Source organism: Phalacrocorax carbo, chromosome 20, assembly GCF_963921805.1.
Source record: "Phalacrocorax carbo chromosome 20, bPhaCar2.1, whole genome shotgun sequence".
In the NCBI taxonomy this organism is placed as follows: Eukaryota; Metazoa; Chordata; class Aves; order Suliformes; family Phalacrocoracidae; genus Phalacrocorax; species Phalacrocorax carbo.
In genome coordinates this window covers 9,221,085-9,244,291 of record NC_087532.1, presented here as the reverse complement: position 1 = coordinate 9,244,291, position 23,207 = coordinate 9,221,085, and the positions used below count along the sequence as shown (strand labels likewise).

The 23,207-nt window shown below is 56.8% G+C and overlaps 4 protein-coding genes across 4 annotated transcripts in view; 2 read left to right on the top strand and 2 right to left on the bottom strand.

Moving 5' to 3' along the window:
* Window positions 1–23,207, bottom strand: part of PPIH (peptidylprolyl isomerase H) — a 262,108-nt gene that overhangs the window by 208,725 nt on the left and 30,176 nt on the right. The gene's annotated exons all lie outside the window — the stretch shown is intronic.
* Window positions 1,609–5,312, bottom strand: C20H1orf50 (chromosome 20 C1orf50 homolog). Its single transcript, XM_064470193.1, has 4 exons — window positions 5,135–5,312; window positions 4,050–4,136; window positions 2,812–2,943; window positions 1,609–2,110 (listed from the first exon to the last, which is right to left on the bottom strand). Exons 1-4 carry the CDS (start codon window positions 5,270–5,272, stop codon window positions 1,928–1,930), a joined length of 540 nt encoding a protein of 179 aa, XP_064326263.1. The 5' UTR covers window positions 5,273–5,312; the 3' UTR covers window positions 1,609–1,927.
* On the top strand, window positions 5,430–13,307 carry P3H1 (prolyl 3-hydroxylase 1). Its single transcript, XM_064470103.1, has 15 exons — window positions 5,430–5,965; window positions 6,452–6,604; window positions 6,827–7,016; window positions 7,479–7,610; window positions 9,159–9,298; window positions 10,016–10,105; window positions 10,217–10,269; window positions 10,639–10,760; window positions 10,926–11,053; window positions 11,160–11,255; window positions 11,387–11,537; window positions 12,038–12,155; window positions 12,364–12,439; window positions 12,604–12,744; window positions 12,820–13,307. The coding sequence occupies exons 1-15, from the start codon at window positions 5,495–5,497 to the stop codon at window positions 12,943–12,945; spliced, it is 2,187 nt and encodes a 728-aa protein (XP_064326173.1). The 5' UTR covers window positions 5,430–5,494; the 3' UTR covers window positions 12,946–13,307.
* Window positions 14,641–19,054, top strand: CLDN19 (claudin 19). Its single transcript, XM_064470289.1, has 5 exons — window positions 14,641–14,871; window positions 16,136–16,300; window positions 16,529–16,616; window positions 17,077–17,223; window positions 18,681–19,054. The coding sequence occupies exons 1-5, from the start codon at window positions 14,649–14,651 to the stop codon at window positions 18,730–18,732; spliced, it is 675 nt and encodes a 224-aa protein (XP_064326359.1). The 5' UTR covers window positions 14,641–14,648; the 3' UTR covers window positions 18,733–19,054.

Genomic DNA, 23,207 nt, shown 5'->3' with positions numbered 1-23,207 from the left:
TGGGGAAGGGTTTAGAGGGGAAACCGTACGAGGAGCGGCTGAAGTCCCTGGGTGTGTTCAGCTGGAGCAGAGGGGGCCGAGGGCAGCCTCATGGCGCTCTGCAGCTCCCTCCCAAGGGCAGGAGGAGGGGCAGGAGCTGGTCTCTTCTCTCTGGTGCCCAACGCCAGGCCCCGAGGGAACGGCAGGGAGATGTGCCAGGGGAGGGTGAGGCTGGGCATTAGGAGAAGGTCCTTCCCCCAGAGGGTGGTGTAGCCCTGGCACAGGCTCCCCAGGGAGGCATCACGGCACCAGCCTGGCGATGTTCCAGAAGCACTTGGCCAAGGCCCTCAGAGACACGGTGTGAATTTGGGGTGTCCTGTGCAGGGACAGGAGCTGGACTCGATGGCCCTTGTGGGTCCCTCCCAGCTCAGGACATTCTGTGGGTCTATGATTCTGCTTGCCCTTTGGAAACCAAATGCTGCTGGAAAACGTTGTCCAAGAACTACTGTTGTCAAAGCCTGTTACCTGAGCACGTGTCTCCCGATATCGCAAGGTTTTCTTGATGCCTCCATCCCTGCACCCATGTGATTCAGTGGGAAGATCACCTGCCTTTTCTTGCTTTTTTTGGTTTTTCTTTTGAAGAAAAGCAATGAAGTGTTGAAACATCCAGGCTGGGGCACAAGCGAGTGTCCCATGGAGATGTCCTAATCTCAAGCGGCAAGCCCAAAGAAAGCATCTCTCATTACAGAGGTGGATGATGGCTGCTGGGGCTTGATGTGGGTTCCCTTGGGTGCTGCTGAGACTTTCCAAAGACCAGAGGGGATGGGACCGTCTGTTTTCCATCCTTGCTAGAGATGGAGGGACTTTGCAGAGAGGGGAAGCGTGCCCAAGGTATGGAGCTTGTCCAGCTCAGGACATTCTATGATTCTATGATTCATTCTATGATGTTACACACCAGGATCCAACCTGGACATGCCCTTCTCCATCAGTACATTCCCATCTTGGCTTCTCACAGAGCAGGCAAGCTCCTAGAGGAGCCCTGTGTGGCTGGGCAGAAGGAGGACATCTCCTCAGCAGCTCTGATCTTTGCCTCTCCCCAGTTCTTGGTGGAAAAAGAGAGGATGGGGATGTCCTACCAGCCCTACATGCCACCAAGTCTCCCTGGTAAAAGCCAAAGGGATGCCTGCCATGCAGGCAGGACACAGGGCCTGTCTCGGAGGTACATTTGAGATCAAGATTGATTTATTTTCTTTTCTTCAATACTCTGGCACAGAGGCATTCAGAATGCCTGCAGGTACCTGTCTCACCCTGGCAGCTCAACCAGTTGAAGCCACAGGGAACACACGAGGGCTGTGAAACACCCACCTTTTGCAGAGCACCTGAAGTCCTCATGGCACTTTTGAGGATGCTCTTCCCAGAGGAGAGAGCTCCAGGTCACCCTGTGTGACAGGCTCAGGGGTTTGAACCAGCTGGGACAGAGACCAACAGACCTTTCTGTGCGGGCTTCAACCACTCTTCCCAGGCCACAGAGCTTCCTAAATACGGGCATTTTAACGAGGGGCAAAATCCAGCCCTGAAATCATTACCTGCTGCAGGGCGTCAGAGTGAGGTACACCAGAGCCAGACAAGTAGGACATATTCTATAGCTTTATCACATCTGCCCCATGCGTTTTTGCTTTTTGCCCCAAGCCCTTTTGGAACTGACTCCTCCTGATACTATCTGCCTCTCTCTAAAGCTTGGCATAAATCAAAGAAATAAATTACTCAATTCTAGAAAATCCAGTAAGACTGAATGCAGAATTAGTCTCATTAAAGCACAGAGCAAGTACTGGCAGCATCAGCATTTTTGTTTCTTGGTCTCTTTCCTTGCTCCGCCTTTGGCAGCATGCAGGCAGCGTGTGTCCTCACACAGGGACGCTGCGCAGGGGGTCCCGTTTGGTCACTTGTGTCACTTGGTGAGGCCCTGGAAGTTGGGCTCTGTACACGGGGGCAGCGCTGCCTGCCGGCTCAGCAGCTTATCCAGGATGTTTATTTCAGCATCTCGTCTCTCAATGTCCTCAAACGGAGTCCAGGACATATCATGCTGGAGCTTATAGGCACCGAGAAATTCATGGGGACTGGTCCCCCATTCCTGGAAGAGAAAGGAGAGATTCACATCACTGCTCAGTTTCCCGTGGAGCTGGGCTGCACTGGCCCTCAGCCCAACCTCTGCCCGTGCTGGATAGCCCTACCACCTTTGAAGCAGTCCCAGCTATGTGAACATCCCATTTTCTAACCAACTACTCTAAGACCAGGTCAAGCTACAGTGCTGCTGACCCAGGGAGGCTTGGGGATACCAGATCTCCCTGACCTGCACAGAGCTCGTCTACGTGCTCCGTGCTTTACTCTGAAGCCTTCACCCAGCACATAAGAAAGCAGGTGGCCTGGAAGGAGAATACCTCCAAGACACCCTCACCAAGCTGCGGACAAACTCACTCCCTGGACTGAAGCCCCTGAGAAGACTGTACTGCCAGACCGCCACACTGGACAGGGAGGGCCCAGGGCATGTTGCATGTCTTTGCTTCAGAGAAAGAACTGCAGGGACCAAAAGGCAGAATTCAGGACCATGCACCAAAGGTCTTCTTGCCCATCATCCACCAAGGGCTAAGAGAACTTCATAATATGGCTCTTACTCCAGCAGAGTAACTCAGACCACGGACAAACACCAACTGAGCAGGAGGCAACAAATGCCTCCATCAAGTTGGTGCTTTTTTCTGAGGTCCAGGAGTGCCCAAGCAGCAGAAATGTGGGTTTTTTCCCCTCCCTGTTTCCTCAGGGGCTGTTACCACCCACCTTGGGAGACAGGATGGAGAAGTATCGCTGGCCACTCTCCCGCCTGTACATATAGTAAATGTTTCCTGGCTTCTTCACGAGGTTGCAGGCCACATGGTGCAGATCAGCATCTCTGTTAGCTTCATCCAAGACCTAAAAAACAAAACCAAATTTAAAATTTCCACAGAGGAAATAAAATGACAGCCCACTATTGCCTCTCAGCCAGAGCCCAAGATACATCACTTGACTCACTGCTCACGAGGCCTCATCCTCTCCAGTGCCTGTCTGGCTTCATGCGGCACATCTTTATTTGCCCCATAAAGGAGATGCTTTCCAAAGAGATGAAGTTTTCCCCAAGTTTCCCCTGTCAGCTGGACAGAGCTCCTACACCCCTCCACAGAGGTGGAGATACCTCCATGCACCAAGGACCTCTTCACCACAGCCCCTGGTTCACATCTGTGCCTGACCCCACCACGTGCTGGTCTTGTTCATTGTCTCCATAAACAGCTGCTGGACCCTGGGGGCTTCCCTGCTGCAGTCCCGAAGTGAAGGGACAGCAAACAAAGGGGAATTCATCTTCCCAGCTCCACCAGCTGACTGCTCCATAGCTCCGGCTCCACCGGTTAATGATTGCATGACATAGTGGCCTTGATGGCAGCAGGCCTGTCGCAGTGACTGGCAGATCCTTTCTCACTCAGGCTCTGAGATTTCACCCCCAAGGGTGAAGTCTGAATTGAAGAGGATAGCTGAGCCCTGCTGGGCTTGCTGCCGGAGCCACCTGCTCCAGGAAATGAGCTGGGACAAGCTGCAAAGCCAAGCCCGTCGTCAGGTAACAGCTCATCTTCTCCCAGAGGCTCAGATCCAGCCATGGCCACGTCGTCACCCCACTGTGCCGAGTCCTCCCAGGAGCACAGCACACACGCTACAGAGACAGGAGGTGCCTGTCCCAAAGCCAGAGTCACATTCCTGACACCCAAGCTGCTTTTGATGAGCCACCCTTGCTCTTCTGCCTTAACAGAAGTCCTCCTTATGCACAGAGGACTCAGGGAAAGCACCAAAAACATCCTCCCGTGTCCCCAGCTGATACCGGACAATAAACCCTCGTTATTTTCCCCCTGAATCTTCTCTACTTGGCCCCTGGCCATGATTCACATCCAGGCCACAGCTCTTCCCCAGCATCCAGCAGTTAAGACAGACGCTAACCTCCCTCCCCTTGCAAGCACAAGGCAATGAGCCTTCTGCCCAGCTTGTGTCCTCACCTTCCGAGCCTGCTCCTGCAAGTACCGGATTTGCTCGGCGATGACGGTCAATTTATTGCAGGCGTTTGCTCGGATGAAGTCGTCTGCCTGTGAGGTAGAACGAAGCTTGTTCAGGACGGGGAAGAGCCACGACCCTTCAGACCTCGCTGTGCTGGGTGTGTGCTGGATAAGCAGCAGTCGTGGCCTCGCGTGAGGCTTTAGCGGGGCCGCGGGTGGTGCAGGAGCCGCCCCGTATGTGGCTGAGGGGCGGCCACGGCACCTCCGGGCAGTGGGGCAATGGCTGTGAAGCAGGGACCAGGCACTGGGGCACACCTGGACACACTGGGCGGCAGTGAAAGGAAGCAGTAAGACATACTGGGAGGCAATCCCACTGAGAGGTAGTGGGATGCACTGGGAAGAGGCAAGTGGACTTACAGGGAGGGATTTAGTTAGACTGGGTAGACTGAGGAGCTATGGAGGACACACTGGACTCAGGCATAGTACTGGAAGGCAGTAGAATGTACTAGGAGGCACTGGGGGGATAGCACAGCATACCGGGAGGCACTGCAGTGGGCTGAGAGATGCTGGGATGAACTGGGAAGCACTAGGAGGGGCAGCAGAACATATCAGGGGGAAGTGAGATGGACTGGGAGTCACTGAAGGGGGAATAGAACAGATCGGAAGGCGCTGGGATGGACCGGGAGAGTGGGCATTAGGACACACCTGGACACACTGAGGTGGATTAAAGTCAGTGGAACGTACTGGGAAGCAGGACGGTATACCGGGATGTTGTGGGACACAGCGGGGCGCACGGCGCTGCAACGGGAGATACTGGAAGTGCGAATAGTGCGGCCCACCGGGGGACACGGGAAGGTATGGAGGGGCGCTGGGGCATACTGGGGGGCACCGCAGGGCACACCGGAGAGCATCGGGACGTGCTGGGAGGCACCAGGGCCGCCGCTGCTGAGGAGCCCCCGGAGAGGGCCGGGAGGGAGCGGGACACCGGGTACGAGCTGGACACCGGGTACGAGCTGGACACCGGGTACGAGCTGGACACCGGGCCCGGCCCTGCCCCCGCGGTCCCGCCGCCGGGGCCCGGCCCTCACCTGCTGCACCTGCTGGGCCAGGGCCACCAGGTCCCCGGGGTCGCCAACGCGGGCGGCGCGGCCCGCACCGCCCTCCACCAGGGCCAGCCCCGGGCCCAGGCCCGCGCCGCCGCGCTCCGCGCCGCCCTCCGCCGCCATCACCGGCCCCGCCACGCCACGCCCCTTCCGCGCGGCGAGGCGGAGCTTCCGCTGCGGGGCGGGGCTCCAGGGGGCCCGCGGCTGCGGGCGCTGATTGGTCTGCGGGCGGGGCGAGGCGGGAGGGGCGGGGCGCGGCTGGCCCCGGTGCCCGGTTCGGGGGCGGGGCGTCGGCCGGCGCGGGGAGGGGCGGGGTGCGCGCGGGCGCGGCCCCGAGGCTCGGCCATGGCGCTGCCCGCGCTGCTGCTGCCGCTGCTGGTGCTACTGGTGCGGGCGGCCGCGCCACCGGAGCCGGGATCGGGAGCGGGGCCGGTACCGGCCGACCCCCCGCTGCCGGCCCAGCCTCCGGACGCTCTGTTCGCCGCCGGCGCCGAGGCTTACACTCGGGGCGACTGGCCCGCCGTGGTGCTGCAGATGGAGCGGGCACTGCGGGCCCGGGCGGCCGTGCGCTCCCGGTTGGTGCGGTGCCGCCTGCGCTGCGCCAACGCCACGGCCGGACCGGCGGAGGGGGCCGAGTCTCCCCAGCCCGAACCGGTGCTCCGTGATCTGCTTTTCTTCCGGGGGCTGCTGCGCCGCGCCGCCTGCCTGCGGAGCTGTGGGCCCCCTGCGCCCTCCCGGTACCGGCTGGGCGAGGAGCTGGACCGCGAGTTCAGCAAGCGCAGCCCCTACAACTACCTCCAGGTCGCCTATTTCAAGGTACGGGACCGGCGGCGGGACCGGAAGGTGTGGGGGGGTCGGTCCGGGAGCGGCGGGACCGGCAGCGACCCCGGGAAGGGAGGGGGGTGTCGTGCTGCGGGGGTATCCGGGATGGGGGCGATGCCCGGAAGGATCCCGGCCCGGGGGGGGGGGATGGGGATGGGGGATGGGACCCAGAGAACTGGGCGGGGGCGGTCCCGGAGCGGGGGGGGTGTACCGGGACTCGGGAGGGGTCCGGCTGCCCGCCCCGGTGGGGTGGGGGCCGTCGGACGGCGGCCCTGGGCCCTGCCCGTCCCTCTCCAGCCCCCCCACCCCGCAGTGCCACGTCGGAGCTCGCCGGAGCCGCCCCCCGTCACCGCCCTCTGCCCCAGCTGCGGGACCCCCGGCCGCCCTGGTGCCCCGGGGACGGGGTCCCCTCCGCACCCCATCGGGGGGTCCGCCCCGTGGGGTGGGTGCTGTCTCACCCCCCCGCTCCGTCCCGCCCAGATGAACCGGCCGGCACAGGCGGCAGCGGCCGCACACACCTTCTTCGCGGCCAACCCCGGGCACCAGGAGATGAGGCAGAACCTGGAGTACTACCAAGCCATGGCGGGCATCCGCGAGGAGGACTTCACTGACCTGGAGGCCAAACCCCACATGGTGAGACACCCCCCCACCCGCCCCCCACCTTGGGCAACCCCTCCCAAAACACCCTTCCGCCGCCGGGCCTGGGGAGGCCACACCACGGCTGTTGGCTCAGCAAGCTCTTGAGATGCCCCCTTGGTGCTGTGAGGTCCATCCCGTGGGGACAAGGCACCCCGGGTGTTCTGTCACTGGGAGCGGGGCGTTGAGCCCCCGCTGTCATTCCCCATCCCTCCGCAGAGCGAGTTTCGGCTGGGTGTCCGGTTTTACACAGAGGAGCAGCCGGCTGCTGCCATCCTGCACCTGGAGAAGGCGCTGGAGGAGTATTTTGTGGCGGACGCCGAGTGCCGTGCGCTCTGCGAGGGACCCTACGACTACGAGGGCTACAACTACCTGGAGTACAACGCAGACCTTTTCCAGGCCATCACAGGTGGGAGCTGTGTGTGCTGCACCCCATCTCAAGAGCTGGGGACAATCCTGGGGGGTGGTGGTCCCCAAAGAGGTCCCCAAACACCTTGGGGGTTGTGGGTCCCCATAGAGGGCAAACCCCATCCTAGGTTTCACTAGGAGGAGCGTGGCCAGTAAGTGGCAGGAGTTGTTTGCCCACGCTCAGCACTGGGGGTGATGCCCAGGAACCCCCCAAATTCCAGAGGGATGTGGAGAAACTAGCAGAGGGTCACCAGGACACAAGGGTGGGAGGGTGAGGATGGTCACTCCTTCCCCAGAGAACAGCACAGCCTCTGTAAGCAGCCACTATCCTTGGGGGTTTCCACCACTGAAAAGCTGTCAACAGCCTTGTTTGCGAGCAGGAGGTTGGAGTGGAGACCCCCAAGGTCGTGTCCACCACCCCTTGGGCCACCACGTGCAGTGACACAGGGTTTTTTTCCACCAGATCACTACATGCAGGTGCTAAGCTGCAAGCAGGGCTGCGTTACAGAGCTGGCCTCCCAGCCCGGCCGAGAGAAGCCCCTGGAGGATTTCCTGCCCTCGCACTTCAACTACCTGCAGTTTGCCTACTACAACAGTAAGCAGCTCGTTTGCCCGTCCTCTGTTGGCCATCGGTGGTGGACGTCGTGCTCTACATGGGCTGTTCTTCATGGGCAGAAATCATAGACTCACAGAATGGTTTGGGTTGGGAAGGGACCTTCAAAGATCATCTAGTCTAACCCAAGATGCAGGGACATCTTGCAGCAGATCAGGTTGCTCAAAGCCCTGTCCAACCTGACCTTGACCTTTTCCAGTGATGGGGCATCTCTATCTTCTCTGGGCACCTGTCCCAATGTCTCACCACCCTCACCATAAAAAATTTCCTCCATATGACCAACCTAAACCTACCCTCTTTCAGTTTAAAACCATTGCCCCTTGTCTCGTCACTACAAGCCTTGGTAAAAAGTTGTCTCCATCTTTCTTGTAAGCCCCCTTTCTATATGGAAAGGCGACAGTAAGGTCTCCCCGCAGCCTTCTCTTTTCCAGGCTGAACAACCCCAGGTCTCTGAGCCTGTCCTCAGAGGAGAGGTGTTCCAGCCCTCAGATTATTTTTGATCTGGACACACTCCAACAGGTCCATGTCTGTCCTGTGATGAGGGCTGCAGAGCAGGACGCAGTGCTCCAGGTGGAATCTCATGAGAGTGGAATAGAGGAGGAGCATCACCTCCCTCACCCTGCCGGCCACGCTTCTTGTGGTGCAGCCCAGGATATGCTCGCCTTTCTGGGCTGTGAGCGCACATTGCCCGCTCACGTCCAATTTTTCACCCGCCAGTACCCCCAAGTCCTTGTCCACAGGGCTAGTCTAAACCCATCCATTCCCCAGTCTTTACTGATACTGATGCAGGACCTTCCGCTTGGCCTTGTGGATGTTCATGATGTTTACGCAGCCCCACTCCTCCAGCCTGAAGTGGTGCCACAGGAGAGCTGGGCCTTGCAGCGCCTGGTTGCAAGAACCCTCCACGTCACTTGAGATGCTCAGTTCCCAGGCAGCTTTGCTTCCCAAGTGAAATAACAGCCTAGAGAAGCATTCGGTTTTTTCTCCTGCCAGCTATCCACCTCTCGCTCCAAACCACAGAGGCACCCTCCCCCTCCAAAACAGTTAGTTATAACCCAGGCAAATATACCAATTTTATTTTATTTTGTATTCACCTTCTTAGAAAAATTAAACTGTTTCTGTGCAGATTTCTCTAAAAGGAGGAAAAAAAAACAAACTTCCAGAAGATTGAAAGGCTGCAATCCTTTCCGTGAAAGTGGGTCAGGGTGCTTAAGTGGCTGAAAATTGCAGGTTAGCCTGGAAATGGTTGGGTCTTGCTGCCCAGAATAGGCTTCAAGATGTTCTCCAAGTGAGAAAAGTACCCAAGCAGTGGCCCTGATTTCTGGTGAGATGGTTTCTGGAGGCAGGGGAGCACCTCAGACTCTTAATTTTGCCTTTGTGGCAGCAGTTGTCCTTGCTCCAGGTTATCTGCCCTACTTGGGAGACCCTTTGGAGAACAAGGACTTTTCCTTTTGTTTCTCCTCCATATCCATGTTTGCTCTGTCTCTGATGCTCTTGGATGTGCCATAAGAGCCCCATTTCTCTTTGCAGATGGTAATTATGAAAAAGCCATTGAATGCGCCAAAACCTATTTGCTTTTCTTCCCAAATGACGAGGTGATGAACCAGAATTTGGCCTATTACACCGCTGTCCTGGGGGAAAACCTGGCAGGACCCATCCAACCCCGAGAGGTGAGTGACTGGCTGGGATGAGCCATTCAAAGGACATCATCTCCACTCCTTGGGGACCTTTGCAGAGGTTTTGGGTCTGCTCTGGATGGATCTGCTCTGGTCCAGCCACGCTTCAGTGGCAAGGTGGAGAGGAATGGATGGATGCAAGGCTCAATGAGCTGGAAAATAGCTGAGTGAAGAACATTATTGACAAAATATCTTTGGCCAAGTGAAGGCTTGATAGCTTGCACAAATGGACCAGCACTTGTGGGAGAGGTCTCTAAGAGGCAGGCAGGAGGATCTGAGCCCACCTCTGCTACAGACTTTCACAACTGAAGTGCAATTGCTTAAAAAGGAGAGTATTTGGCTTCAAAATAGCTGGATCCGATGCTCGGGTGCTGCCTGGGAGGTGGTAGGCAGGGATGGAGGTCTGCCCATGTCAGGTGGAGCAGGGAAGGGAATCTGCTTCTAAAGAGCTTTCTGCAGAAGGGATGTGCCTGTGCCTCTGTCTCCCCCGTCCTCTCCCCAGGGCTCATCCACACAGGACAGGGAAGTTCATGCAGAATGGGGAAAGCCACTTGCTTCCCGGCTGCCAGAGGGACCGGGAAACCAGGGCTGCGGGTCTGGAGCAAGGACCGCAGGAATGATGTAAACCCAGCACCCTCCTGCCCTTGCTCAGGGTATCTCCAGAGCCCTCGTGCTGTGCCCTCACCCTGTCCCTCTGCCCCCTTGCCGCAGGAGATCCAGGCGTACCACCAGCGAAGCCTGATGGAGAAGGAGCTGCTCTTCTTCAGCTATGACGTCTTCGGCATCCCCTTTGTGGACCCGGTGAGCGGTGCTGGACCAAGCTGGTCACAGTGGCCAGAAGGGAAGGGGGCAAGGGGCCTGCATCCCAGCCAGGTCCTCATCCAGCTCCTGGTGTTGTTCTTCTGGCTGCAGGACACTTGGACTCCCGAAGAGGTGATACCAAAAAGGCTGCGAGAGAAACAAAAGTGAGCGCTCTCCCAAGCTGATGGTCAAGCCTACTCAATGGGGGGACCAGTGGGATGTACTCCTCTTCCTCCATGGGGTTTGGGCCAAAGGCTATGGCCATGGAGCTGCTGCCAGGGAGGTGTTTTGGTGTTGGGGCTGGAAGAGGCTGCTGGAGGGCAGAACTTTGCTCCCCAACAGCCCTTGGGGTAATGGGGATGGGTTGGTCGTGCCAAGCAGCTCAGGGTGAGGGATAGGTTGAGGTAACCCTCTCCAGCCTTGGGCTTTGTCACTGGCCCCTGGAGACAACTTGTCCTGCCCTTGTCCTGGTGCCCCTCGTTCCTGACACGGGGACAGTCGGGTAGTGGAGCTGATGGCTGCCATGTGCTCAGGGTGGAGCGGGAAACAGCGGCACGGATCTCGGAGGAGATCGGCAACCTCATGAAGGAGATCGAGACGCTGGTGGAGGAGAAGGCCAAGGAGTCTTCCGATATGAGCAAGTTCATCCGAGAAGGTGCGGAGGACTGGGAGGGGAGGTGGGATGGGGACCTCCACGTCACCCGCTGCCAGCTCACAGTCCCTCCACATGGGTGGTGGCAGGAGCACAGCGTGCCCCAGCGCTGTACCCCAGGGTTGGTGGCACCCACCCCGTGTCCTCCTGATCCCGTTTGTGCCACAGGCGGCCCCTTGGTGTACGAAGGAGCCAGTGTCACCATGAACTCCAAGACCCTGAACGGCTCCCAGCGTGTCGTGGTGGATGGGGTCCTTTCTGCTGAGGAGTGCCGGGAGCTGCAGAGACTCACCAACGTGAGCACAGGGGCAGGAGGAGTGGGCAGCGGTGGGGCAGGGGGTGCTGGAGGGTGCTATCCTGCGGCTCAGAAGTCAGACCAGTAACACCGACTGGGTTTTGCAGGCAGCTGCCTCGGCCGGGGATGGCTATCGTGGGAAGACATCTCCTCACACCCCCAGTGAGACCTTCTACGGCGTGACTGTCCTCAAGGCCCTCAAGGTTAGGGTGGCCGCAGGGTGGGTGTAGAAACAGGCTGTGGAGACAAGGGAGGAGGGGGTTCGAAGGCAGGCAGCTGCCCGTGCTTGCCCAGCCTGCCTGGGGCTGAGCCTGTGTCCTGCCCGTCCCCGCAGCTGGGCCAGGAGGGCAAGGTGCCCCTGCAGAGCGCCTACCTCTACTACAACGTGACAGAGAAGGTGCGGCACATGATGGAGTCCTACTTCCGCCTGGAGGTCCCGCTCCACTTCTCCTACTCCCACCTGGTGTGCCGCACAGCCATCGATGGTGAGCATGGCCTCAGAGGAGGACAACCCAAGGAGAAGCAAGTCTTCTTCGGCCTCTTGTTCTTTCTGGGTCCCCTCCAACAACTGGCATGGTCTGATCTTGGACCTTTCCTTGGAGGCCTCCTTGCTGCTCCCTTACCTGCACCTTTTCCCAAAAGGAAGGTGTGAGGAGCTTGTCCCTAAGCCCAGTTTGGGAAGATGAGCAGCTCTGTTGGTTGCCTCCAGTGGGGAGGGAGCTTCACACCATACAGGGCAGTTGGAGGCATTTGGGGTCGGGTGCTGGGAGAGGCAGTGTCTGGAGGGCCATGGAGATGCCATGGGACAAGTCAGCAGAGACTTGCACCACCCAAATGGCCTCTCACAGTCCCTGCTCCAGCGAATGGAAGGGTTTTAGGCTACAGGTGACTTTCTTGTCACCTCCAAGCACGTGGTGCCTGGGGAGAGACCCTGGCCCTGCAGGGACAAAGGGGTCCTCACGTGCCAGGTCTTGTTCTACCCTAGAGAAGCAAGAAGGCCGGAGTGACAACAGCCACGAGGTGCATGTGGACAATTGCATCCTCAATGCGGAGGCCCTCGTGTGCGTGAAGGAACCTCCAGCCTACACCTTCCGGGATTACAGGTACTGGTGGTGTCTGTCAGCCAGATCCTCCCCCCCGAGGGCTCCATGGCTTTGTGGCACCTGGGTCAGGAGGAGCAGGGTGGGAGAGCAGCCCGACCTGAGCTCTCCTGCCTCTGGCTCTCGCCATGGTGATAGGGGAGCTCCCAGTTGCTGGAGCTGTGGCCTGGGGTGATGGTCGCCACCTCTGCTTGTCCCCTGCTTCCTTTAGTGCCATCCTCTACCTCAATGGGGACTTCGAAGGAGGAGCTTTCTACTTCACTGAGCTGGATGCCAAGACGGAGACCGTAAGTAGCTCAGCTCCTTGAGGACCCGTGTGCAGCACCAAACCCAACTCTTTCCTGCTGGCCCCATCCCCTGCGCCACCACAAGGGATGAACTTGGGGTGGGGGGACCAAGTCCCTCCCTCACCCACCGAGTGCATCCTGACCGGGGTCTCCCACCCATGTAGGCGGAGGTTCAGCCCCAGTGCGGCCGTGCTGTGGGCTTCTCGTCTGGCTCGGAGAACCCCCACGGGGTGAAAGCCGTGACCAAGGGCCAACGCTGCGCCATCGCCCTCTGGTTCACCCTGGACCCTCGGCACAGCGAGCGGGTAAGCTCCCTCCCCAGCAGCGGGTGGTTTTGGGGGGACAATGGCCATGCTTATCCCCATGGGTCTGCCCCACAGGAGCGTGTGCAGGCAGATGACCTGGTGAAGATGCTTTTCAGTGCGGAAGAGGGGGATTTGCTGCAGGAGATGGAGCCAGAACAGGAAGCGCCGGCTGCTGTTGTTGTGGGAAAGGACGAGCTGTGACGTCCCGTGGGGGACCAGGACATCCCCGCCGGGACCAGCAACACCAGGGCTGCGGCTTCAAGCTGCTCAGCCGTGAGGCTGCCAGATGGGACCCCCCCTCTGCCCCCAACCGACGTGGGATGGGGACCTGGGGGACGCCGTGCACCACCCCTGCGGCATCCAGCATCCCCCAGTGGACCTGACCTGGGGTATCACAGAGACTCGGAGGGGGGGGGTGACATGAGGGACAAGGGAGGGATGCTCTTTTAGGGGTGAGGACCCGGTGCCACAGTAGCAGACATGCCTTTCCACTCGGCTGAACCTGCAGCTATTTAAGTGCCTTCTGCAGAAAATGGGTGAATAAAGGTGTTTTTTTTAATAAAGCTGTGGCTTGCTGAGTGGGGGGCTGGTGGCTGCCACCCCCCACCCCCCACCCCTTGACTGTTGTCAGGTGTTGGGACACATCCCTCTCTCCTTGCAAACATTTACCTAAGGGTTTTGCAGCTCTGCAACCCCAGGAAAGCATTTTCTGGGGACAAGGGTTATTTTTGAGGGGCAAGCAGGTCCCATGGGTGCTGCAACCCCCTCCATAAGCCCCACAGCATCCCCTGGACCCCACTCCTGCAGCGTGGGAAGGGACCCACGATTTCAGGGAGGAGGGAGCCGTCCTTGAACAAGAAGGACATTGAGCACTGCAGCACCCCCGAACAGGGCATCAAATTGTTCCCGTGGGTGTCCAGCCCCAGCCATTACCATAACCATTCGGGGAATGTGAGTAAATAAATCCTGCCCCACGCCACTGGAGCCTCGCACCCCCATAATATTTGGAGAGGGCGTAGGGCAGGTCCCGTTCAGCACTGGGATAGGAGAGGGGGGTTCCAGGGATGGTTGCTCCAGGATGACTGGATGGTCCTGCTGGTGGTTGCCCACCATCCTGATGTCTGACCTCAGCCGGCCGAGCCGTGAGCAGACTGCTGATGAGGCTGGGGTGGTTAACGATTGCCAGGTCCTGGGGCTGCCGCTTGCTTGGTGTCACCAGGGTGGTGGCACGTATCCCCCCCACAGCCCATGTCCCCCTCCTGCAGGGGGGATGCTGCTGTCAATGCTGGCTCTTGTTGATGCTGCGGTGGCACGTCCGGGTTCCCCCCGCAGAGTGGCAAGGGTCAGGCCTGGCGGCGTGGGGGCATGACCCCCTTCTCCTCTCCCGTGCCGGATTCCTGGAGCCACCCCCGGGGCCTCTGCAGCTGGAGGGGGGGTCCTGGCCCCTGGCAGGAGTGTGAAGGGTCATGGATGGGGTGGGGGCTCACCTCTCCTAGTCCCCCCTTTCTTGCCTCCCTTGCGTGCCCTCATTTTCCCATCTGCCTCGAGACCCAAATCTCCCCCCTAGGACCCGAATACCCCCCATGCGCCAAATCTCCCCTGCAAGACCCAATTCTTCTCCCCAGGCCCTAAATCTTCAACCCACCCCGACCCAAATCTTCCTCCCCCAGGACCCAAATCTCCCCTTCAGACCCCAAATCTTCCCCCACCCAAGCCCCAAATCACACCGCCCCGGCCCCAAATCTCTCATTCGGGACACATACCATCCCCACCACCCCCCCGATCCAACCCCCGCCCCAGCCCTCCCTCCGCCCCGGGTCCCCCGGGGGCGTGGCCGGGGGCGTGGCCGGGAGGGGCGCGGCCGCGGCGGGGAGCGCGGCGCGGGCAGGCGGGAGGCGGCGGCGATGGGCGGCGGGGCGCGGGAGCTGGCCGGGTACCTGGCGGCGCTGGGCGGGTGGGTGGCGGCGCTGGCGGCGGCCGTGCTGCCGCAGTGGAGGCAGAGCTCGTACGCCGGGGACGCCATCATCACGGCCGTGGGGCTTCACGAGGGGCTGTGGATGAGCTGCGCCGCGCAGAGCACCGGGCAGGTCCAGTGCCGGCTCCACGACTCTCTCCTCTCTCTCGACGGTGGGTACGGGGGGGGGCGCCGGGGCCCTGTGGGGATGAGCCCCGCTTCCTTCCGTGGGATAGAGCCCTCCTCCTCCGTGGGTCTGAGTTCCCCTGTGCGTCTGAGCTGCCCTTGTCTGAGCCCGCCTGTGGGTCTGAACCCCTCTTATAGGTCTGACCCTCCCCGCGTATGGGTCTGAGCCCCTCTGTGGGTTTGACACACAAACCCCCACCCCGTATGGGTCTGAGCCCCTCTGTGGGTTTGACACACAAACCCCCACCCCGTATGGGTCTGAGCCCCTCTGTGGGTTTGACACACAAACCCCCACCCCGTATGGGTCTGAGCCCCTCTGTGGGTTTGACACACAAACCCCCACCCCGTATGGGTCTGAGCCCCTCTGTGGGTTTGACACACAAACCCCCACCCCGTATGGGTCTGAGCCCCTCTGTGGGTTTGACACACAAACCCCCACCCCGTATGGGTCTGAGCCCCTCTGTGGGTTTGACACACAAACCCCCACCCCGTATGGGTCTGAGCCCCTCTGTGGGTTTGACATACACACACCCCCCCCCCCCGCAAGGTCTGTACCCTCTCCACATCCAAGTGCCCCTGTGGATCTGAGCTCCCCTGGCCCCACCAGTGGCTCTGAGTCCTTCTTGGACAACCCCCCCAGCCATGGGTCTGAGACCCCCTAATGTGCCTGAGACCCCCTCAAAAGGGTCTGAGCCCCCTTTACCCCTCCACTGATCTGAGCCACAATGTGGGTCCAAGCCTCCGCCCTCCATCCCGTGGGTCTGAGCCCCTCTTGGGTCCCAACACACCCCCCCAGGTCAGAGCCCCTCTTGTCCCCATGGGTTTGAGCCCGTTTGCGTGTCTGAGATCCCACCCAGCTCCTGTGGGTTTGAGCTCCAGGGTGGGCATCATGTTTGGGAACCAACAGTGTCCCATGGGGACATCACAACCCACGGGGCTGTGTATCACCCTTGGGGCATTTGGGAACTGTGGTGCTGCTGTGGGCGAGGTGTTTCCCAGCCCAGGAATTCATGGTGAGGATGAGTGTGGCAAGGAGGAAGGTCAGGGAAGGCACTGGGAGCAGTGCCTTGAGTCGAGCTGAGGTCTGCCCACCAGCCCTGCGGGGAGGGGGTGATACGGGAGCCACGCAGTGAGGACAGGGTTACGGACAGGTCCATCCCCAGCGTGGGACGAGGTGACCTTGCTTTGGGAGAGACCGGCTGTGGCTGAAAGCACATGCTGGCGAGTGGCTTTTCTTCCCCTGCCTTGCAGTTCACATCCAGACCTCCCGGGCTCTCATGGTGATTTCTCTCCTCCTGGGCTTCTTCGGCATCATTGTGAGCGTGGTGGGCATGAAATGCACCAAGGTTGGCGAAGAGGATCCTGTTACCAAGAGCCGCATCGCTGTTGCTGGAGGTGTCCTCTTTGTCCTCTCTGGTAAGGCAGCTCCAGCCTTTGCACCTCTCTGATGGAGAAGACCTCAAACATCTTTTAAAAGCTGTTTGGTGGAGGAAGGAAGGGGAGAGGTCTGGTGATGGGCTGGTGTTGCTGATGTTCAACACTTGATGTCTAGTTGAAGTTGTCCCTGCTCATTGCAGGGGGCTTGGACTGGATGACCTTTAAAGGTCCCTTCCAACCCAAACCGTTCTGTGATTCTGTGTCCAGGTCTGTGCACGTTGGCCGCCGTGTCCTTGTACGCAACCCAGGTGACCTACGAGTTCTTCAGAGAGAGCACCGTCCCCATCAACGCCAGGTACGAGCCCGGTGGGGGGATGCTCCTTGCCTAAATCCCAGCTTGTCCCTGTGCTTCCCATAGGATATTCCCTTGCCGGTTTTGGTAGCTCATGGGGTCGTAGGGAGATGTGCCACGCAGGGTGGGAGTTGTGCCACCCCACAGCTGCCATGTTGCAGAAGATCTCCCTGATGCTAAAGCTTTAGTCGGTACCACACCAGCTCTGCGCTGGGACAGAGTAAGAGCACTCACACGGAGTTTCAGCCCAAGAGAAGATTAAAGCACAGGGAAACCTCATAGCTGGATCCGGCCAATGTGAAAGATGAGGGAGAGAAGACAACCCAATATCTGCCTCGACATCACCCGTCGCCTCATCAGGCCTTCGAGCATCCTTGTGTCCGTGGTGTCCTCATCTCAGTTTGCACCTTTGCCTTGTCTGCCCCCTCTCCCTGATGCTCCCCGCTCTCTCTGTCTTGCGCAGGTACGAATTCGGCTCGGCTCTCTTCATCGGCTGGGGGGCCGCCAGCCTCACCATGCTGGGGGGCTCCCTCCTGTGCTGCTCCTGCCCCGCCAAGGAGCGGCGAGGACAGCAGTACTACCGGCAGACACAGCCGTCGACATCTCGGGAGTACGTCTGATCCCTACCCCTGCCCTCCTGCCGCCCAGCGCCTCCCTCCCCTCCCAAAAAGAGGCAAGACCCTGGCACTCCCACCTTGTGTGGTCCCTGGATGCCCCATGAGACCTTTTTCCTCCTCATCTTCCAGGTTTCAGCACTGTTTTGCAGTGCCATCCTCTAAAATAGGGGGGTTTTGGGTCACAGCTCCCATATCCATCCTTGCCAGGCTCCCCACGGGCAGGGGTTTGGCTTCCCCGGCATGGTTGGGACCGTGGGTGTCTGGACTGCGTCCGTCTGTCCCACAGAGATATTGCGGAGCGACAGCAGTGCAGGGCGATGCCGGTCCCCATGGGGGCACGGTGCGGGTCCCGCGGGGGTGTGCTGCACAGAGGCGCTTTGTGCTGTGACCCCCCCCCGCCTCTGCGTCCTGCCGCCCTGCTTTTGGGAGCGAGCGGGGAGCTGCTCCCCGCCTCCGTCAGACCCAGCCCAACCCAGCACTCGAGCATCCCTCCACCCCCACTTCTGGCAGAGGGATGCTTTCGAGGTGCAAGCGTTCCCCCACCTCATTGCTACCCAAAAGCAACTTTTTTTTTTATATTATTATTATTAATTCTTGATTCGAGCAGATGAGGAATTAGAACCCCCCCGGCTGCTGGTGCTCCAGCTGAGCTCTGCCAGCTAAAATCTGCCCTGGGCTCATTTCTCACCAGGCACAAGTATGTGGCCTTGTTAAGCAGAAGAATACATGGCGTTGGGCAAATTAAAGAGGGCAAACAGGGCGCTTTGAACACAGAGCAGTGGCTTGTTTTTATTTTTGGTCCAGCGCAGCTATTTTGGGTAGCAGATGGACAGACCCATGAATTTTGATGCCTCCCTGCTGTGCCCGAACCCCTCTCCCCCCTGACAGGATCCCCTGGAGCAGGTGGTGAAGTCTTCAAACACCGACGTGCTAATTACCTCCACCTCCTTGTACCTCGCCTCGACCGCTACTAACTGCTCTGCAAATGCCGTAGCTCCTATTTCGTCTGTAAATCCCCCCCAAAGCCCATATCTCCATCCGTCTGTCTATGTTGCATGTGCTGTGCCGGCTAATCTGCAGAAAAAAAACAGTGGAAATGATCCAAAGAGCTTGATATATATTTTTTTATTACTTTTTTAATGCTAGCTAGCTGAAGTAGCTGATTTTTTTCATTTTACTCGATTGTGTTTTATTTTGCCCTATCTTATTTCATTTTCCTTTATTTTATTTTATTTTATTTTATTTTATTTTATTTTATTTTATTTTATTTTATTTTATTTTATTTTATTTTATTTTATTTTATTTTATTTTATTTTCCTCTATTTCATGCCCATGCACTACTTTGGGCCCTGGTCTGTGCTGGAGGGGAAGTGATGCATTTTCATCCCTGGGGTGATGATTTCTCTCTCTCACACAGGACTAACAGCCCTCTTTCTCTTTTAAATTGCAGACCCCCTGTAAAAATGTCTTCTTCACCCATCAGGGGAGAGCAGTGCTTGTAGTCTGTCATCACCCATCAGGGGCTTGGTTGGCTGAACCCAGCTTACGGGGTTCCCCTCCAAAAATACACACCAAAAGCTACTGCAGTGAGGATTGAAAAGGAAACTTGTGCTTAAAAAAAAATCAATCAAAAAGGCAGTTTTATGTCAAGAGCACAGCATTGTGTGTAAGAATGTTTTTATTCTTTTAATATAAAATTGCATTAACTTTTCTATGGGATACATGGCTGCGGGAATGAGACCAGTTGGGGTTTTTAAATGCATTTTTTTGCTGATGGTTTTTACTAAAAATTGTGACTCAGTGGTATTAAAATACTTCCGATCATGGGCATCTTTCTAAAATCGTGTCTCTGTTCTCCCCTTTTCCAAATCTGGGCCGGTCCCGTGCGAGTGACTCCTTTGCTGGGTTCAGGCAACTTCTGCAGCATGGTCCAGGCAGGAGAGTCTCCCCCATGCTGGACTGGTTTTGCCCCCCTGGGCAGGTCCTGGGCAAATACCTCGAGTCTTTTGCCACGTGGCGCTCTCAAAGGAGGGGGTGTGGCCTTAAAGATTGCTTAATTTAAGGCTAAAGCTATGGCAAAGCCCACACGTGCCATGCAGCGGGCTTGCACCCAGCATCACCTGCTTGTCACCGCTTGGTGCCTTTGCAGGGCCCAGGGCCGAAATGCCACCAGCATCCTCCTCGTATTGTCCCTCTTACGGACCTGCAAAGCTGGGCCCTCCCTTATTTTCTCCCTTTTTCCGCACATTCAGAGCTGGCTTGTGCCTCATCGAGCACTTTGCTAAATTAAGCTGATTTTTGCTTCCCCAGCAGAGGGGCAGGACCTCCCCCACCCCACCCCTCACTGTGATGCTATGCCTGGTTTTCTGAGGGTGATGATGGTTTCCATCCAGGTTTTTGCATGGCCAGTGTCTCATCTCAGCATCCTTGTCCTGCCCGTGGCACCTGGTCCACAAACACACCCCATCCAATCGCCAAAAGCAGGGATTTGGGGGTCTCGGTGGCTCCCGTGACATCTCCACGCATCACTGGAGGGCTCCCTGGGGATGGACGCTGGGGCTGGAACCACACCAAAAAGGTGGGGGGTGGGGAAATAGCTGAGTGGCAATAATGTGTTTGGGGGTATAAAGGCCCCCACTGTCCTCCAGACAATCCCTTGTGTGTTTTGCACAAGGCAAACGGGGATAAAACACGGGAATGGGATGCCGGGCTCGCTGCGATACGTGGGCTCTGCCTCCGTCCACATCACAGCCAGGCTAAAACATGGTTTTTCTTTTATTTAGTAAAACCAGTATGAGGAACAATGTTTAGGTTTCTGGTCACACTTCTTGCTTGCATCCAAAACCCTCGGAAATGATACTCATTTTCAAATAGGCAGAAATGAGGGAAAAGGGAAAATGATCCCCCCAGGTGCCAAGATCACAGCAAATCTCACCAAACTGACATGGCGCTGAAATTCCACATAAATAATAGAGCAGGAAAAAAAAATTAACTTTTTTTCTTAAAAAAAAAACAACAAATAAGATTATTAAAATAATTTAAAAATCCATTTCAGCACCCCTTGTTATATTTGGCATGAAGATGTTTCTGCAGCAGCGCTGCCTTTGGCCAGGGGCTGCAGCTGGTCTGCACGCAGAGGGGCTTTTCTCACACCTCTGAGCCGTGACTGTTTTTATTTGATGGTATTTTTATTAATTTTTATTAATTTCTATTTGCTGGCCTGTCCCACCAGCATCTACAGAGTCCTCTCTACCTCTGTGAGATGGTTCCATCAAAGAAAACATCTTTATCTCTCTTTTTTTTTTTTTCCCCACCCATCCGTGGGAGGTTTATGCTGCAAAACTTGTGCTAAAACACAAAGATTTGGGTCTTTTGTCAGCACCATTTTTTAACACTCAGGTTTTACAAACCTAGTGGGACAAAAGGTCTGATTTTCACCTTCATTAACCAGGGGAATGATCTTAGTTATTCAGCTACTGATAGATCTGCCCCTCTGCCTGCCTCTTTTCAACCCCCCGGAAGGTTTCAGCTGAGAATCAACAGGGCAGATTAGTTTGATGTAGAATAAACTGACTGTTTAAAGGAGCAGAAAATAAAAATAAACCTATCTTATACATGTGGCCAGGGCATGCAGCTGTTGTTTCGTATGGCTTGGGGTCACACCAGAATTTCACATCGTAGATGTCCAATAAATTCCTGAGCTGTAAAGGTTGGAAAACGAAGCTACCCAAACCCTCCTGGATATTTTCAGTACTGAGGCCCAAGTGTTGGACTTGCCACGTGCTGAAATCCTGGGAAGACAGGATAACCCCAAATCAAGCCACGGCAATCGCACACGTCAAGCACCTGGACGCCCCCGCGGGGCTGAAGCGCGAGGATTTGCCAAGACCCTGGTGCGTTGCCAAAATCCCCACAGTTCAGCGCTGCAGAGGATTATCTAGAGGGCAAAAAAAACCCCCAAAACCCAAAACAAACCTAAAAACCCAAGTGCATCTCTTAAATATAATCCATAAAATGGAAATATGGATGTGTTTTCCATGGGTGTCAGAGACGAGGGTGTAGCGATGTCTGAGAGCCGTGGGGCACAGCCGATCCCAGGGGTGCTCAGAGGATGCCGCAACACGGCGCTTTGTGAGAAAGCGAGAGCAAAAGCAACTTTTTTTTCTTTCCAAATAATAAGGAGTCAAGGAAGAAACGCATGTTTTTTAGGGCAGCTCCAAGTGCGAGGCATAGGGGGTCCCGCTTTCCAGGGTCACAAAAACCTCCTCAGGGGCTGATGAGGCACATTATCTGAGCTATAACCACTGCAGTGGTGATGGTTATTTTCCATTTAATGGGGGGGTGACAGACACATGACTTAATTATTGGCTGCATTCCTGGCCAAAGGGTTTTAATTATCCTTCTTGTATTTTAGCTTCTTTCCCTGGCCACCTTCACCCCTCTGACTCTCTTGGACCAGTCCTGGGGACCCAACATACCTTACGCCACTCACTCCTAAGGCAGTAATTAAAAGGTCCAATTAAAAAATGTGGGATATTTGCCCGGGACACAGAGTCCCCCACCCAGGGAGTGCTCCCAGCAGGTTCCCACAGGTTTCCCCATGTGATATTCTGTTAGGGAGGCTCCATTTCCAACCTTTTAGCATTTTAACCACAGGGATGCCCATCACGCCTCGGAGCACAAAGCCCATATGACATGCCTTGGTAAAACCTTAAATAGCCCAGCACAGGCTGCGGCAGGCTTTGCATTTTCCCAACTCCATCAGGTGGGTCAGGATCAAATCCCATCGGCACTTGAAAGCCTTCAAGACCCACGTCCCCAGCCCCAGTCATCAGCGACAAAAAGCTTTTGCCATCATCCCAGCGCTGCAAGGATGAGTCTGCGGTGAAGGTAACGCTTCCCCCCAAGCCCCTTTTTATTGCTAACAGGGTTCAGAGCTGGTTTTTGCTGGGGTTAAGGATTTCTTGCTTTTCTTTTTTTTCTTGCTCATATAACTCAAATGGCTGAACAGATTTTCTTCAAAGGTTCCAAAACAGCCAGGGTCTAGTGGAAAAAATCAAGGTTATGTAGAGTTAGCTCAGGAGGGAGCCTGAGAAATTAAAAAAACATTGTAAATTGGGGTCTAAGAGGCTGCTTGTTAATAACATACACTCTCAGAGTGAAGCTGATGGAAGTGCTCAAAGAGACGGAGTGAGCGGTACCTCTGCTCCCAGTGAAGCCCCAAGAGAGGGTGTGGTGGGAGATCTTGCACACAGGGTGTGGGAACCGTGACCCTCCTTCCCACCTCCGCCTCGCAGGGAAGCCTGTGCCATGCCAGGGTGGGCAGCGTCTGCCTGAAGGTCACAAACTCTGCCACGGTGAAGAGTCATCACCCTACGATAATTAACCTGTGCAGCTCAGAGACCTATCCAGTCCCATTAGTTAACCCCTCTGCCCAAAGGGCTGCCGCAGTGGTTGTAGCTTCAGGCGCTAAAATATTCAGCATCTTGAGCTGCAAAACACACCAAAGTGGGATTCATGGCCAGGCTGCAGAGATATGATGTCCTCTGCTCCATACCTTGGGCACGCCTCCCCTCTCTGCAAAGTCCCTCCATCTCTAGCAAGGATGGAAAACAGACGGTCCCATCCCCTCTGGTCTTTGGAAAGTCTCAGCAGCACCCAAGGGAACCCACATCAAGCCCCAGCAGCCATCATCCACCTCTGTAATGAGAGATGCTTTCTTTGGGCTTGCCGCTTGAGATTAGGACATCTCCACGGGACACTCGCTTGTGCCCCAGCCTGGATGTTTCAACACTTCATTGCTTTTCTTCAAAAAAAAAACCAAAAAAAGCAAGCAAAGGCAGGTGATCTTCCCACTGAATCACATGGGTGCAGGGATGGAGGCATCAAGAAAACCTTGCGATATCGGGAGACACGTGCTCAGGTAACAGGCTTTGACAACAGTAGTTCTTGGACAACGTTTTCCAGCAGCATTTGG